Source organism: Doryrhamphus excisus, linkage group LG14 (genome assembly GCF_037039965.1).
Source record: "Doryrhamphus excisus strain RoL-2023G ecotype Guam linkage group LG14, RoL_Dexc_Guam_v1.1, whole genome shotgun sequence".
NCBI lineage: Eukaryota > Metazoa > Chordata > Actinopteri > Syngnathiformes > Syngnathidae > Doryrhamphus > Doryrhamphus excisus.
The window spans coordinates 4,248,126-4,264,250 of NC_136370.1; the positions used below are offsets into that span (position 1 = coordinate 4,248,126).

Below are 16,125 nucleotides of genomic sequence, written 5' to 3' on the forward strand. Positions count from 1 at the left end.
CTTTAAAAATGGGGAAAATGATTTTGAGAATAAAGTGGTAAATTGATGAGAAAGAAGTCATAATATTACAAGAATAAAGCCGTACATTTATGAGAATAAAGTTGTAAATTTATGAGAAAAGTCGTAAATGTATGACAAAAACAATCATAATATTATGATTAAAATTTACACAAATAAAGTGGGGAATTCATGACAAAAAAAGTCATATGACATGAATAAAGTCAATCTTACCTTTTGCTTCCAACAAACTTTTATTTATAACATGGCAGCAAAACAGAGCGGTTGAGCACAAACAAAAGTCACATAAGTCCCCCGCTTTCCATAGCTGTAAATTGATGACTTTGTCGTAAATGTACCAGTTTATTCTCTAAATCTCAGATTATTTTAATAGGAGGTGTTGCCTGAGACAGCTGTGGAAAGGGGGGACTTATGTGACCTTTGGCCTTGGTCAAAGGTCACATTAGTCTCTGTAAATTTCTGACTTTATTCTCATAAATTTACGATTTTTATCTCGTAGATTTGTGACTTTGTTCTCATAAACTCATGACTCTTAAAATTTACCATTTAAAAAGTGCTAAGTAATTTTTTTTTCAAAGTGTTTAAAAACAAAAAACAATATAGTTTTTGGGCGGCACGACAGTCGAGTGGTTAGTGCGCAGACCTCATAGCTAGGAGACTAGGGTTCAATTCCACCCTCAGCCATCTCGGTGTGGAGTTTGCATGTTCTCCTCGTGCATGCGTGGGTTTTCTCCGGGTACTCCAGTTCCTCCCACATTCCAAAAACATGCTAGGTTAATTGGCCACTCCAAATTGTCCATAGGTATGAATGTGAGTGTGAATGGTTGTTTGTCTATATGTGATTGGCTAGCGACCAGTCCAGGGGTGTACCCCGCCTCACGCCCAAAGACAGCTGGGATAGGCTCCAGCAACCCTGTGACCCTTGTGAGGAAGAAGCGGTAGAAAATGAATGTATTTTGTATTATGTATTGTTTTTTCTGTGATTGGCTGGCGACCAGTCCAGGGTGAACCCTGCCTCCTGTCCAAAGTGAGCTGGGATAGGCTCCTGCATACCCCGACGACACTAGTGAGGATATGCGGCATAAAAAATGGATGGATGTATTGGGTTTTTTTTTTAGTGGACAGCAACAAAATATTGCACTAAATAGCAGAAACACACACATCAATGGAATAGTATCACCTTCCTGCTTATTTGGATTTAAGATGACATCATACTGTGATTACATCAATGTATAAAATGATGTCATCTCTCATAACTACTACAAGAAGGAAGAGCTGTTGAATGTGCAAAACCTGTGATAAGCAATCTTTATTATTATCATCACCATTATTATTGGTACATCCTTCCAGCTGTCCCTACAACATACCAGATACACATCATCATCACGGCCTGTACTCGCCTCATGAATATCATGAAATGAAACAACATACAGTGTGTTGGTCTAACATATGACATACACACACACACACACGCAGTTATACCTGCAATACATAGACATCTGGTTAAGTAGCAGATTTAATTATGTTTAAAAAAGGACACAGTGATAAATCATTGCACAACAAAAATGTGAATTACAGTAGAATGAAAATTATTTTGTGTTTTTTTCCACACTTCAATGTTTCATATCATCAAACCAATTAAAATATAAGTCAATGACAGCACAACTCAACATATTAATGGAGCTCTATCAACCTGGAAAAGGCTCTAAACCATTTTTAAAGCTTTGGAACTTCAGCCAGCCACAGTGAGAGCCATTATCCACAAATGGTGAAAACATGGAACAGTGGTGAACCTTCCCAGGAGTGGCCGGCCAACCAAAATGACCCCAAGAGCGCAGTGACGACTCATCCAAGAGGTAAAGACCCCACAACAACCAAGGAAGTGCAGGTATCATTTGCCTCAGTTAAGGTCAGTGTTCATGATGAACAAAAAGGTTTACATTTTGCCAGTAAACACCTTGATGATTCCCAAGACTTTTGAGAAAATACTAGTGGTCTCACAAGACAATAGTTAAACATTTTTGGAAGGTGTATGTCCCATTAAATCTGGCGTAAAAGTAACGCTGCATTTCAGAAAAAGAACATATCAATAGTAGAATATGGTGGTGGTAGTGTGATGGTCTGTGGCTGTTTTGCTGCTTCAAGACCTGGAAGACTTGCTGTGATAAATGGAAGCATGAATTCTTATGAAGGAGAATGTACGGCCATCTGTTGGTGACCTCAAGCTGAAAGCAACTTGGGTTGTGCAGCAGGACAATGATCCAAAACACACCAGCAAGTCCACCTCTGAATGGCTGAAGAAAAACCAAATGAAGACTTTGGAGTGGCCTAGTCCAAGTCTTCACCTGAATCCTATTGAGATGCTGTGGCATGACCTTAAAAAGGCTTCATGCTGGAAAAGCCTCCAATGTGGCTGAATGACAACAATTCTGCAAAGATGAGTAGGCCAAAATTCCTCCACAGCGCTGTAAGAGACTCATTGCAAGTTATCACAAACGCTTGATTGCAGTTGTTGCCGCTAAGGGTGGCCCAACAAGTTTTTCTCCCTTAAAAATAAAAAGTCTCCTTTTAGAACTACATCTTGCATTCAGTTGTATTGTCATTGACTAATATTTAAATTTGTTTGATGTTCTGAAACTGTTAAACGTGGCAAACATGCAAAAAAAAAGAATTCGGGAAGTGGGCAAACACTTTTTCCACATCAAACATGAAAAATAAATTCTAAATTTATAGAAAGTCTCTTCTTTGTAGAGGCCTTTTGAAGAATTTCACCTTCACACCACACCTGGCAACCTGGTACATTTGATTTGATTGATTGCTGTGGCTCAAGCGTATAAGAAGAACAAAAACAAAACAAAGGAAAACAAAACGATTAGAAATGATTCATCCTTTTTTTCCATGAGGACAAACCTGCTATTTTATCAGATCTACTGCTCCATTTATTTAACCGGCAGTGTAAGAAATCCAGAGGCGTTTTCTGTCCACGCCCTGATCAACAGTCAAGGAAATGAAGCTTTTTCCGTGTTTGCAGTTCCATGTGTGGTAGGTGGTGGGAAGTGATGAAGTGGAATTAGATCATATGTTCCAATAGAAACCCCTCAGGAAAGTGTCAAATCAAGCGAAACTGGAGCGCCCATACCAAATACCACTCACTGTCATCTACGCACGCTATCACTTTCTCTCGTGATACAATCCAGTCCTGGCTCAAGCACCCGCGGTAAAGTGGATTACACCCTCAGTACCGCCCGTGATTAGAACAACAATGTGCTTTCATTTCATCACATGCTGTGATGTTGTCGTCAGACCGCTGATTACAGTATGTAGATGATGCACACAAGTCAGGTGATGCTACCAGCACATAGGAATGCAAAGTCTGTTGGAAGAAAAAATCCTGTACATTTCCTAAACAGAATTTAGCTGAGAAATTGTGGAAGTATAAATATTTCTTTTGGCATTGACCAGGTCATGTTTTTGAATGAAACATGTGGAATTCATTTGGATGAATCAAGCTTTGATCTCAATATTTTTATGCTCCATTTAAAGTCATTGAAACGGTCATTTAATAATTACAATTACAATTATGCACACTGTCAGGTGATGCTGCCAGCAGCTAGGAATGTAAATGGGGTTGGATCAAAAGACCAGTAAATTTCCATGGGAAATTCTAATTGAGAAAATAATATTTTAATTTGTTACCATTAATTTTGCTGTCATTTATACATCTTTGTCTTATATTTATTCATTCCTTTTCTGCCGCTTACCCTCATGTTAAACATTAATTACATTTGAATAAAATCCAATTTATAAACTGAAATTAACTTAAAAAAACAATTAAACTATGCACACTGTCACATGACGCTACAAGCAGCAAGGAATGCACAGTTGGTTGGAGAAAAAAATTCCAATCAATTTCCATGGGAAATTTAGCAGAGGAATTTTGGAAATATTCCAATTTGGACACCTGAGAATGAAAAAAAAGTGTGGCAGAGTTCATATTTTGTTTTGTCAGTACTAGACAATTTTTAATAAAACATGTATATATTTTTTATAATTATTTGTGCTGTAATTTATATACTTTAGGTCATATTTAATGAAATAAAAAAATTCTAACTCTCAAATTTTGAAATGAAATGAAAAAAAAATTAAAGTAAGCAAGCTTGCTTTAATTTAAGTATTTCAATGTGATCTTTAATTTAGTTTGATTAATGATTACAATTTAATATATATAAAATATATTTATTCTATTATATAAATGAATACACTATTATATATTAAAATCATTTTTTCCACAGAACAAAAATAAATCATTACATTTAGCTTATGGGCACTATCAGATGAAGCTACAAGCAGCTAGGAATGCAAAAGCTGGGGGAAAGTTGGGAGAAAAAAAGCCAGTCAATTTCCACTGGAAATTTAGCTAAGAAATTTTGTCATGAAAAATTCAACATTTTATTTTTCTTTAAATAATCTAATTAAATTATTTTCTTAAAATGCCATCTTTAATTTAAGTAATAATTACTACATGTAAGTCAGCTGTTGTAGGGACGGAGGGATAATTATCGGTACCAATATCAGCATAAAAATGCGAAATCGGTATTGGATTTTTTTTCCCCGATCATGAAAACTGAGATGAAAAAAATTCTGTATACAACACACATGTTCATTCCACCACAGGAGATATGTCATGTTACATATATATATCGGTATCGGCTGATAGCAGTATCGGAAATTGAGAGTTGGACAATATCAGTTTTTGGCAAAAAAGCCAATATCAGATATTCCTAAGCTGTTGTGATTCCCAACCAAGGTGCCTTGGCACGTGAGCGCTAATGAATGGTTGTCAATTTCACTGCATTGGTCTAAAAATGAGGAGTATAAATAATGTATCTTTACACCACGTATAGCGACAGTATATGGCCTTCCACTAAATGACAGAAACATCCACATATTCGCCCTTCATGTCATTGGAAAGTTTCCTTTTCTTTAAGGATAACAGGGACTCATTTGGCTTGTTTGGAATCACATGTCCAACATCAGACTATCGAGTGCTCATGTGATGTCATCATGGATGCATTATTCTTTTTTATATCGATATTTAGACGCACAAAGCAAAAACGATGCTTTCACACACTTAAAGCCTGCCTGCTATTGGAAAGCCTTTTTTAAAAAAAAAGCCTTCAGTGCTAAAAAGACATTTCTGGCTTGTCTTTTCTTGGTGTGTGTGTGTGTGTGTTCCTCTTCTGTTTAGCACAGGGTCACCGGACCAGAAGATCATGCAATCCTATTATGCTGTCGTCGGTAAAAGAGTGCTTTGGGATGGAAGCAAATGAAGGCTTTTTGGAGGTAAACATGTAAAAATGTACGTCCTCATCCTCATTTTGCTCACTGTTCAGAACTCAATCTTGCAGGCCGGGAAGGTCTCATCCTGCATGGCCACGGTGCTGTTGGACCCCAGGACCACGATTCCCAGCTCCCTCTGCCTCTCCAGGGTCTGCTGGTACCAGTCCTGCATGGACCCGGACTCCAATGTGGGGATGAGCGTCACCTGGTGGATGCGGACAGGTGAGACAGGTGACGTCTCGCCATTGATTCTATATTGAATCTTTACAATGCTGTACAGTTTTAGTGTGTCCAACTTCCTCTCACTGCCGCTTCGCCATCTCCTTTCTATACTATGTGAGGCAGTAGAAGCCTCTGCCCTATGTTACCAGGGAACTGGGTTAATGATACTGTCATGAAGTCTACCTAGCAACATGTAACAAGTCCTTTCTGACATCACGATGCAACATAAGATGTGTGTGTTGTCACCTGCATGGCGCCAGGCCAGCACGACTTGCCATCAAGGAGAGCGTCCAGCGTATGCCTCATAAGCTCCTCCCTCTCAGGACAGTCGCCGCTGATGATGTAACAGGAGGACCGTACGCTTTTGAAGAAGTCCACACTGACTGTTGGGGACGAAGCCCCGGAGGGAACGTAGGCCAAGTCCACATAGACGCTCACATCCTCAGCAGGGACCAGCTTGGAGTCTGGAACGGGAACACAAAGGGGGTCCATAAACAAGGCAGCAAGAAGACGTTTCAGGTGATCGATCATACCTGCATTGACGGAGGATTTCGCTGGTGCTGGGCGCTGGCTGCTGGCGGAGGACGTGCGTGATGGTACAGCATTGTCTTTCCTGCCTTTCAGGACGCCACTTCCTGCCTTGCTTTTAAATGAGCTTGCTCTTTGGGAGCCTTCCATCACCTGAAACATACGGGACTTGACTATCAAATGTTTATTTATGGTTGAAACACCAACAATTAATGAGGGTCTGAAGATATAGCAGATTTCAGTACATGGCAGCAACCACCAGAGGGCACAATGAAGTCACACACTACTTCATGTACTAGTTTGCATCTGTATAGATCAATATAGAATCCTCTGAGCTCAATGAATATATAGATTTTATTTATTGATATTCACATCAAACTCACCCCAGCTGTTTTTCCGCGCACTGAACTTGATTTAACCTTCTTTGCGGCGTCAGACTGCGGAACAGGCATGGTGGCATCCGGACGAGGAGGCAGGGGTGGGCTATCCCTGAGCCGGGCCGGAAGGGGGTCACGGGGCAGAGCTTGACTGCTGCGGAGGTGTGGCAGCATGCTGCACGACTCGTCTTCATCTGAGTCCAGGACTCCATCCGCCGTTGTGGACGGGCAATCTTCCATGCAGACGGGGGTGTTTGATTCGCTGGGTGACACGTCTTTTGCAGGGGTGGTGTTGTGGTTGCTGCTGTGATGTTGTGGTCCAAAAGCGCCTCTGGAGGCTTCGCTGATACCCGAGTTGGAGTCGAACGCTTTGAAATGCTTGAACTCACACGGGGACACCAGACACAGGTCTACATCGTGAACTGCAGACGCCTCAAAGTGAAGAGTGCTAGGGGCCGGAGGACGCCCCATCTCCGAACCCAAAGACCTTAAGGGCTTCTTCATGGGTAGCGATACAAATTGTCCTCCGTTGGTGTGAGGGTGATGAATGCCGTCGTCTAGCTCTCTCTGACTCCCTATAGCTGGTCCCTGTTCCAAAGACATGGACAGCGACTCGTCCACTTCTGTGGACTGAGGCGAGCTAACCTCTGCCGGCATGGAGTGGGTGGAGGTGGAGGTGTTGGCCACAGAAGGGGACGGGTCGGAGGCTCCGTCTTTTAGTGGAGCAAGAGAGAAACCCAGAGAGAAACTTAGGTGTTTCTCTCTGGGGTTCTGTGGGTTCTCTGGAGCATTCCAGGGCCGGTTCTTGGGCTGGGTGACTTCAGTTGGTTCCTGCTGGGCTTGAAGCCTGCTAAGAGTGTCTCTGTTGCACCACACGTCATCCGGAGACAGACAGTAAGGCGTGTGACCTGCACTGTTGGGTCTTGAATCCGAGGAAGCGTTCTCCACGGTTTCCTCATCTGGGCTTGCCTGGTTCTCTGGGGAGGATCGTGATGGAGGGGTGGTTCTCAAAGCTCCGTCCAGGAGGGTGTATTCAGTGGGGGTCAAGTCTAACTGAATGTCTTGCTCGTCCTTTGGCGTCTCCTTCAATGGGGATGGGAATCCTACCACCTTGGCTGGTTTCTTACCAAGTCCTGACTGGACTACAGTCTGGTCACCCAAACATCCGAGTTGTTTCTGATTTTCGGTCTGCTTCCCTTTATCTGCCTTGTCCCCCGCCTCTTTCTCCATTTCCTCTCCAAGGATGAGAAAATCAGCAGTCATGTCCTCAGGGGTAGATATTTTTGAGGCACGAGTTTCGTTCATAGGATCTTGCTCCGCACCGAGGCCATCCGGCTTTGGGACTTCCATTGCCGCCTCATTGTCAGGTTTTGATTCAGTCTTGCTGTGTACATTCTTGCCAGGTAACTTCTGGGTCTTTTTGGGTCCTGCTTTGGAGTCATTCTTCGCTTCCTTTTTTTGCTTGTTGTCATTCTTTGGTTTGGAGATGGGCAACTCCTTCTTCCCTGTGCCATTCCTCACCACGCCATTCTCTTCCCTGCTGTTTGTTTTTCCATTCTTCTTCCCGTCGTTCCCGCTAGCTTTCTTTAAACTATTCTTCTCTGTTACCTTTTGCTTTTTGGCTTTATCAAAATCTCCATGAATTAATTTCACCTTTGCATCTTTCCCATGTTTGGGAGGCACCTCCTTCCCATTAGAGTTGACAATATCCTGGCTCTCGGCCCTTTTGGTCTTCCCCGTGTTCACCAACTTCTCCAGTTCCCCGGTGGTCACTGTGGGTTTCTGGAGGAAGGCCAGAGTCTTCAGCTTGTCTAGCCCCTGCAGCAGTTTAGCCTGCGGAGTGACACCGGGGAACAGCACTCGGACCACCTTCTCCTGGGGGCACGCTGGATGCCACACAAGCAGGGCGGACACCGAGGCAAGGGCAGTGAGAGGGAGCGCTTGGGATTGGGGTCCAAATGACACAGGATCAGGCCAGTGTTGCATGAACGTCTGGTACTCCTGGCTGTTTTTGGCGGGGTTGAGGATATATAAATCCAACTGCCCCACTCCCATCTTTTGGAACAGGGTTATTGGCTCGGGGGCGACCCCTTCAGGTCGAAACATAGGCTGGGGTCGGATGTCTAACCTCTTCAACAAGTGTACGGTGAGAGCTGCCTGGTCTGTGCTCTTAAGTACACTGTCCACACCTGACGAGACATAGGACACCAAGACGTCATACGACTACTCTTACGGGAAAAGATGACCCTGCATGCAAATGTAGGTCTACTCTATTTTATAATATATATATGTTTATTTTTTAGTTTATTTATTACATATTTTTAATCATAGAAATGTCCTATGACTTAATTTTAAGTGGAATTTTTTTTAATTGTTAAATGAGAAAAAAGTTATAACTCAGGATGTCCGATATGCTGATATTGTCCAACTATCAATTTCCCCTACGGATATCAGCCGATACCGATATGTAGACATGACATATCTCCTGTGGTGGAATGAACACATATGTGTTGTGTTTAGCTTTTGTTTTATGTTGGTTTTCATGGTGTAATAAAAAATCATAACAACAACGTTTTTCCCATATAATGTCATATATAGAGAAGGAATTGTAAAATAAGACATTTTCACTCAAAAATAAAGAAGTCGTGTTATGAAGAAAAGAATCATTATTTATCATAAAAATCACAGAAGTCCTATGTTGATGACCAAAAAATCCTTCCAGTGAATATGATTTTTAAAAAATGTTAACTTTCAACAAAAAAAAGAACATAATTACAAATAATTCTAAGATGATAAAAATAAAGCAAAAATATGCAAAGAAAAAAATTAGTGGTAATATCTTGGGAATTTTATGGGAATAATGTTATTTATCTTATTACATAAAGCTGCAATTGTCTTCACATCATGAGAATTCCGGTGGAATATTCGTAGAAAATGTCATTTTCATGATTTTATGAATATACCATCAAATATTACCGATATATATATTTTTTTCTTTTACATATTCAGGTTGAATTTGATACTCACAAGGCTGCTGTTCCACCTGCAACTTACTGGGGGCGTTAAAGAACACAACTCCAAGCTCTGGGGAGATGAGCCTCTTGGATGAGTCCTCTGTTCACAACCACAACATCCAGTAAAGACACAATTACACAATTTTTGTGTTTACCTTTATATCTGGTTACACATTTGAAAATACTGTAAGAATGCCACCTTTATGGACTTGGCATCTTTATTTTAATGTCAGATTAACCTCTACATCGACATGCATGTTTTTGGAATGTGGGAGGAAATTGGAGTACCCAGAGTACCCACGTACACACAGAGATGCCCAAGCGGAGAATCGAACACAGGGCTTTGCTATCTCCTGATTGTGTGGCCAACATGCTAACCACTCACTCACCGTACATTGCTACTTATCATAGATTAAAAAAACGTATTTCTATCTGTGACGGATTTAGATTAATCATGAGTCTGTTTCCAAAATGCAGTTAATCACAATGAAATATTTGAATCAACTGACAGCTCTAGTTTCCAGCAACATTAGCTAGAACCGGATATTAGCATTTTATTTTTAAAAAACACCATGGATCATTGTTGAAGATGGAAATTAAATGCTGCATATCCAACCGATTTTTGCTATGTGGAGGCATGCTGTTACCGCAAAAGTGTTTCTTCACATAGTTGAGAAAAAAAGAAAAAAATTCCATGAGGCAAAACAAACTTTTTTGTGTGTAAAAATGTCAAACAAAAACCTTCTAACAATGCCAATATAAAATGTATAATTCAAAAACTGAAATGTCACAAACTGTGAAATTCCAATTATTCATTCATTCATTCATTTTCTACCGCTTTTCCTCATGAGGGTCACGGGCGGTGTTGGAGCCTATCCCAGCTGTCTTCGGGCGTGAGGCGGGGTACACCCTGGACTGGTGGCCAGCCAATCACAGGGCACATATAGACAAACAACCATTCACACTCATATTCATACCTATGGACAATTTGGAGTGGCCAATTAACCTAGCATGTTTTTGGAATGTGGGAGGAAACCGGAGTACCCGGAGAAAACCCACGCATGCACGGGGAGAACATGCAAACTCCACACAGACATGGCCGAGGGTGGAATCGAAGTCGGGTCTCCTAGCAGTGAGGCCTGTGCGCTAACTACTTGGCCGCCGTGCAGCCACTATAAATAGTTGTTTACCTTTAAAGTAGATGCCATTTATTAACTATGTACATACTGTAAGTACACTGAAGTGTCATTTCAAAGCATGATGAAAGTCGTCACTTCAGTTGGCCACTTGGTTTAGCAACTGATTGGTCATGACAAGTTCTTTTTCCACAAATAGAAAGACGGTGCAAGGTTTTATTGCCTGATGACTTCCGCTTTCAAACCACTGCTTTGCATGAAATCACGTCCAACGTTGCTGATCAAAAATATGGTTTTACTAGAGCGATTTTTGCCACCGAAAGACTGGCTGAAAGTCTGCACCTTAAAAGTTCAAGTTCAAGTTGAGTTAAAAAACTGATAAGCCATACGTCACCTTTGACATCAGAAGCCAAGTCCGACTCTGCCACCTTCCTCTCCAGGAAGCTGTTGACCCCAGTGAGGTTCTCCGTGCCCACGTGCGTCAGCACAACAGCATCAATGCGGTCCAGGTGGCGGACCAGCTTCCAGAAGCATGCCTGCGGGTCTGAGCCGCCGTCGAGCAGCATCGTGAAGCCGTTGACGGCAAAGAAGGCGCAGTCGCCATGCCCGGCGGGGAAGACATAGCAACAGGGGCGGGACAGTTTGAGGAAGCCAACGGTGGCCGGGGGGGGCAGGAGCTCGAATGGTGACAAGGGGGAAAGGGTACCGGAGACGAAGGAGGTGAACTCCCCCAAGGCAGACATGGCAGGAAGGACCTCTGGGGGGTTGATATGAAGTGTGACAGGACCCCGACAAGGCTGGAGGGTTTTCCTCCAGTGGGCTGCGTTGTTGGGGCAGCACAGAGTCAGGTTGAGCTTCCGGCAGGCAAGGTGGTCTTCATCTGGGAACTGAAACTCCCACCATTAGTTCTAGTTGCAAGCATGTGATCGTCCAAAACAGTTTTACCTGGTCTACTATGTCTTTCAGCTGTTTGGGGGAAAAAAGGCCCCTGTGAAAGAGAAGGTCGCCGCTGTCTTCCACACTCTGTCCGGCCAAGATCAGCAGCTTGTGAGCCGATTCCCGGGACAACAAAGCACTCACCTAACCAGGTGAGAAGGAAAGACATCAAGATGTGAGACACACCATCTTTATTGTACACAGTGAAATCAACCGGAAAGGAATACAAATCCTGAACCAGTTTCCTGACATAAGTGAATTTCCACCAAGTAGGATTCCTTATGGAATATTTTAGTAGTAGAGCTTAATAAACCTGTTGGCAACCTTTTAAATGTCGTTATTAACATTGTTGCAGCCCTCTAGACAAGAAATACACCCTTACATTCGTATTACCCAATATTAGTACTGTGCTTTCTTTTTACCGAGTTCAAAACTACTGGACTGCGATTGGCAGAACTCATCGCCAACACGGAGCAAACCTCGGCACAGTCAATTGTTTCATGTCTTTTGTTTATTTTTAAAATGACTGTATGATATGTTTAATGTTGACAACTCCCTCTTTTTACTTTCCGCCCTGCTACTTAAATGAGTCATGTCGGCTTATGCAAATCAATGGGCCAACATGCATCAGGAGTAGTTTGAGATGTCTTTTATCCAATTTACAGTACCACTCAAAGGTTTGGAGACACCTTCTCAATTAATAGCATGAGCAAGTGTCTCCAAACTTTTGACCACTCCTGTACTGCATGTTCCCAGTTAATTGTTGTTCTCCTTCCTTCCATCTCTCACCTCCGAGTGGGCCTGTTCCTGAGATGGAGCGATCACAACATGAATGTCCAACCCTCGGCCGTTGTGGCGCAGGCACTTGTGTCCTTGTGTGGAAAAGACATGAGAAGCAGAAGACAAAAATGCAAGAGATGGTCAAGGCAGACGAGGACAGGAGGAAAGAAGTGGAAGGAGCAGAGGAAGTCAGATGAAAGTGTGAGAGCCCCCGGGATGACATGCCAGGTTGACTCAGGATGAGAGGAGGAAGTGGATGCATTAAGGCCAGATTCATAGAGTTTTGATTGATGCATGGTGCCTTGAAGCAATGGTGTGCCCTACTTGGCTGTGACCAGCAGGGGTGCTATAGGTTCAATCTTAACGCTCTGGTAACTATGTTAGTTGTGCTACTTATTGCACAGAATGTAATGTTTAATTGTGACCAAATATAAATCCATAAAATTCTCAGAATGGTGGAAAAACTGAGGACACACACAATTTTTCATTCATTTTCACTTCCTGTCGATGTAATAGTCATTGTCCCAATACTTTTGTCCATTCAGTGAATGTAACGTAAGCATGTAAATATTCCTCTGTGCACTGGAGGGGTGTGGGCGTTTATTGTTTTTGTGTCCTAAGGGTCTAACAATCACCTTGCTGCCCCTCACTTTCCTTCCTTCCTTCCTTCCTTTCCTTCCCCCCTAGCCAAGCTGGCGTGTTACTGAGGCAACATCAGAACCCGTGAATGTCCATTTCTGTTTGTTTCTTTACATGATTTTTCAGTACCTGCACCCTTGAAGGAGGCAGTGTGATGGGAGAGGAACTCCTGTAGGTAAACGTCCAGGTCGCAGTCTTCCAAGTCCACGCCCCACGAGCGAATCCCTTGCAGGCAGGATGGGAGAGGTCACATGATGATGTGGCAAGACGCTAAAATACTCAACTGAGGGCGTGCAGCAAAGTGGGCTGAAGGTTTGAGCTTTTAATTACATTTCAAAAGCACTTAAGCTGAAAGTCATTAAAAGTTGATGCGTTGGTGGAAAATGCTTTTCACAGGCCAGGACGGGAAGAGTGACTCCTCTTTGGCTTCCACTTTATTAGGTACCTCTAAACAATGGAATGCAGTGCTTCTCGTCCTTTTTTCACTCAAGTACGCCCTGTTTGGATGGAAAACACAGCGCTCTAGTACCACTAGTTGATTCTTTACTGCCTAAAAAACTGGAACATTCGAATAATAAAACAACCAAATAACCAACTTAATTACAAATAAAGCTTTGTGCAACCTTTCTCGGGGCTATAATAAAGTTGCCTTTAATATAAATTTTTACGTTTTTGTATTTACTTTTAATAAAATGTCAAATAAATAGTTAGCATGGAAACGGTTAGCATGTTAACACCTAGCATTATAGCACCAGTGTCACTGAAAGATAATATCTGAAAAAAATGGTAGCATGCCAATGTTGGCATACTAACATTGCTGACATGCAAACTGTTAGCATGCTAACACCTGACATGAAACCACTGTTTGAGTTTCTACTTTTGAAAATAGCAAAAAGCTAATAATAATGCAAAAAATCTTGCAGTTAACGTGCTAACACCAAACATGAAAACATAACTTTGAAAATAAGAAAATAAAGCTAAAATACAAATTTTTGCATGCTATCAAAATAGCACTGCCTTATTACATAAATGTATTCATATAAAAATGTCTCAAATGCTAATATGCTAACATTAGCATATTAACAACACTAACTGTTAATATGTTAACATTGAACATAACACAGTCTATGTAAGTTTATACTTTTGAAATAGCTAACATGTTAACAATGTTAACATGCTAATAGTTATCTTGCTAATAGTTAGCATGCTAACAACTAACATGAGACCACTGTCTATCTAAGTTTATAGATTTGAAAATAGCAAAAAACTAATATGTAAAAAACCCATTGTCTATATAAGTTTATAACTTTGAAAATAAGAAGAAAGCTAACATGCTAATTTTAAAAATGCTAGCATAATAGCACTTACTGATTCCATTAATTTATACATATAAAAATGTTGTATATGCTAACATGCTAACATTACTATAATGTTAGCATTTGTATTACATTAGTATACTGTTAGCATGTTAACATTGAACAAGAAAACATTGTCTATTTAAGTTTATACCTTTGCAAATAGCTAACATGCTGACAATGCTAACACCTAACATAAAACCACTATGTAAGTTTATAGTTTTGAAAATAGCAACAAAAACAATATGCTAATTTTAGCATGCTAATAATGGTAACATTCTAGCTGTTAACACCAAACACTGTCTACATAGGCAAAAAGAAAATCAGAAAATTGCTGATATGCTAATGTTAGCATGCTAATAGTTAGCCAGCTAACACAGAAAATGAAAACACAAGTCTATACCCTTAAAAAAACAAAAAAGCTAACTCGTATTGTACAGCCTCACCTGAGGGATTGTTCAAAGAAAATTCCCAAAACACTGTGGCCCAGGCCGAAAAGAATATTCTGTCTTAGACGTGGTCTGAATCGGACATATAAGAAATTTGGATTCATTTTCAATGAAGAAATGTCTCAGGAAATGCAGAATTGTGCAAAATCGTTTGAAAACTGTGGGAGTAGTTAGTGGTGGAATTTTTTTTAAATGGCTGAGCAGGATATTATATGTATAATAATACACTGAAACGCACTTCACATTCTATGGAAATGACAGTTTTATTGTGCGGGGCCACACTTTGAACACCCCTGCTCCTCTATTGTATAAGTCAAGCTTTGGGCTCACTTTTGACATAACAACACCCGTCTTTGAGCTTTGAACCTAACGACCTGCTTATTAATTATGCCTAAGTGTTTTAGCAGGTTGAAATGAGTGGAAATAATGGTCATATCTCTGAGCAATATGTTGTGATACGTTGCATCGCATGACACAGCGCAGGTGTTCCTAATAGTGAGGCCTGTAGGAAGACTTAAAGAAGACATTTATATTTATTTACTGAACATTTTCAGTGAAAATGGCGTCCATAATCCATCCGTCCCTCTATTCGTCAATGAATAAAACCATACATAGATAACTTACATAACGCGTGTTTTTCAAGCTGAGATGTCCAATAAAGGACACACTGGCTGGTGGCCATATGACGCATTCATGGTCAATCGGATGCCGCAATGCTGAGAAGAATTAAAGCCTTTTCTTTGTGTGTAAAATGTGATGGAAATACCTGTCTGGATGTGTTGGCAGACGTGTCGTGCGTGTCGGTGGTGAGCCGTGCGTCCAATGATGATGAGCAGCGAGTATTTGTTGCGCTGGAGGAGACTCAAGTCCACGCAGTGTCTCGCCTCCTGCTGGACCTCCCTCTCCTGCAGCCGGCCGGACGCCATGTTGGATGCCGCCTGTGACGTCATCCAAGGAGATCGCTGGTGGAGTCGACCCTGGAAGAAGGAACGCATATGAGTGAGATTAGTTATTATTTATGCATATTTATGGTATTCAATATGCAGTATACTCAGATAAGGTAAATACGTGATTTTTACATACATACAATACTTTTGATTTATACATATTTTGTTCCACGTTTGATTGACACATTTTTAAAATTATAGCTATTTACTTTATATTATTATATATCATATATATTATTATAATTATGTTTTTACACCATCATTTATAATATTTTTTATTTACTGTATTTAGTTAAATCAATTTTTTTTTAGTTACAGCAACATACCAATAAGTGATGCTTATATAGAAAAAAATGTGTATGCAGTTTTGTCATTCGGGTGCTG

At 41.1% G+C, this 16,125-nt stretch overlaps 1 protein-coding gene across 1 annotated transcript; it reads right to left on the minus strand.

The window, feature by feature from the left end:
- Window positions 1-966: 966 nt before the first annotated feature.
- Window positions 967-15,751, minus strand: LOC131140697 (microtubule-associated protein 1S-like). Its single transcript, XM_058091363.2, has 10 exons — window positions 15,561-15,751; window positions 13,120-13,215; window positions 12,361-12,443; window positions 11,581-11,715; window positions 11,030-11,522; window positions 9,513-9,599; window positions 6,492-8,674; window positions 6,114-6,261; window positions 5,827-6,044; window positions 967-5,563 (listed from the first exon to the last, which is right to left on the minus strand). Exons 1-10 carry the CDS (start codon window positions 15,742-15,744, stop codon window positions 5,408-5,410), a joined length of 3,783 nt encoding a protein of 1,260 aa, XP_057947346.2. The 5' UTR covers window positions 15,745-15,751; the 3' UTR covers window positions 967-5,407.
- Between the last annotated feature and the right edge of the window lie 374 nt (window positions 15,752-16,125).

Coding starts and splice junctions, on each gene's coding strand:
- LOC131140697 (XM_058091363.2), bottom strand. CDS start 15,744: ATGACGTCACAGGCGGCATCCAACATGGCGTCCGGCCGGCTGCAGGAG. Junction 6,045..6,113: donor GAAATCCTCCGTCAATGCAG/GTATGATCGATC, acceptor TTCCCGTTCCAG/ACTCCAAGCTGGTCCCTGCT. Junction 5,564..5,826: donor GCTGGCCTGGCGCCATGCAG/GTGACAACACAC, acceptor CGCATCCACCAG/GTGACGCTCATCCCCACATT.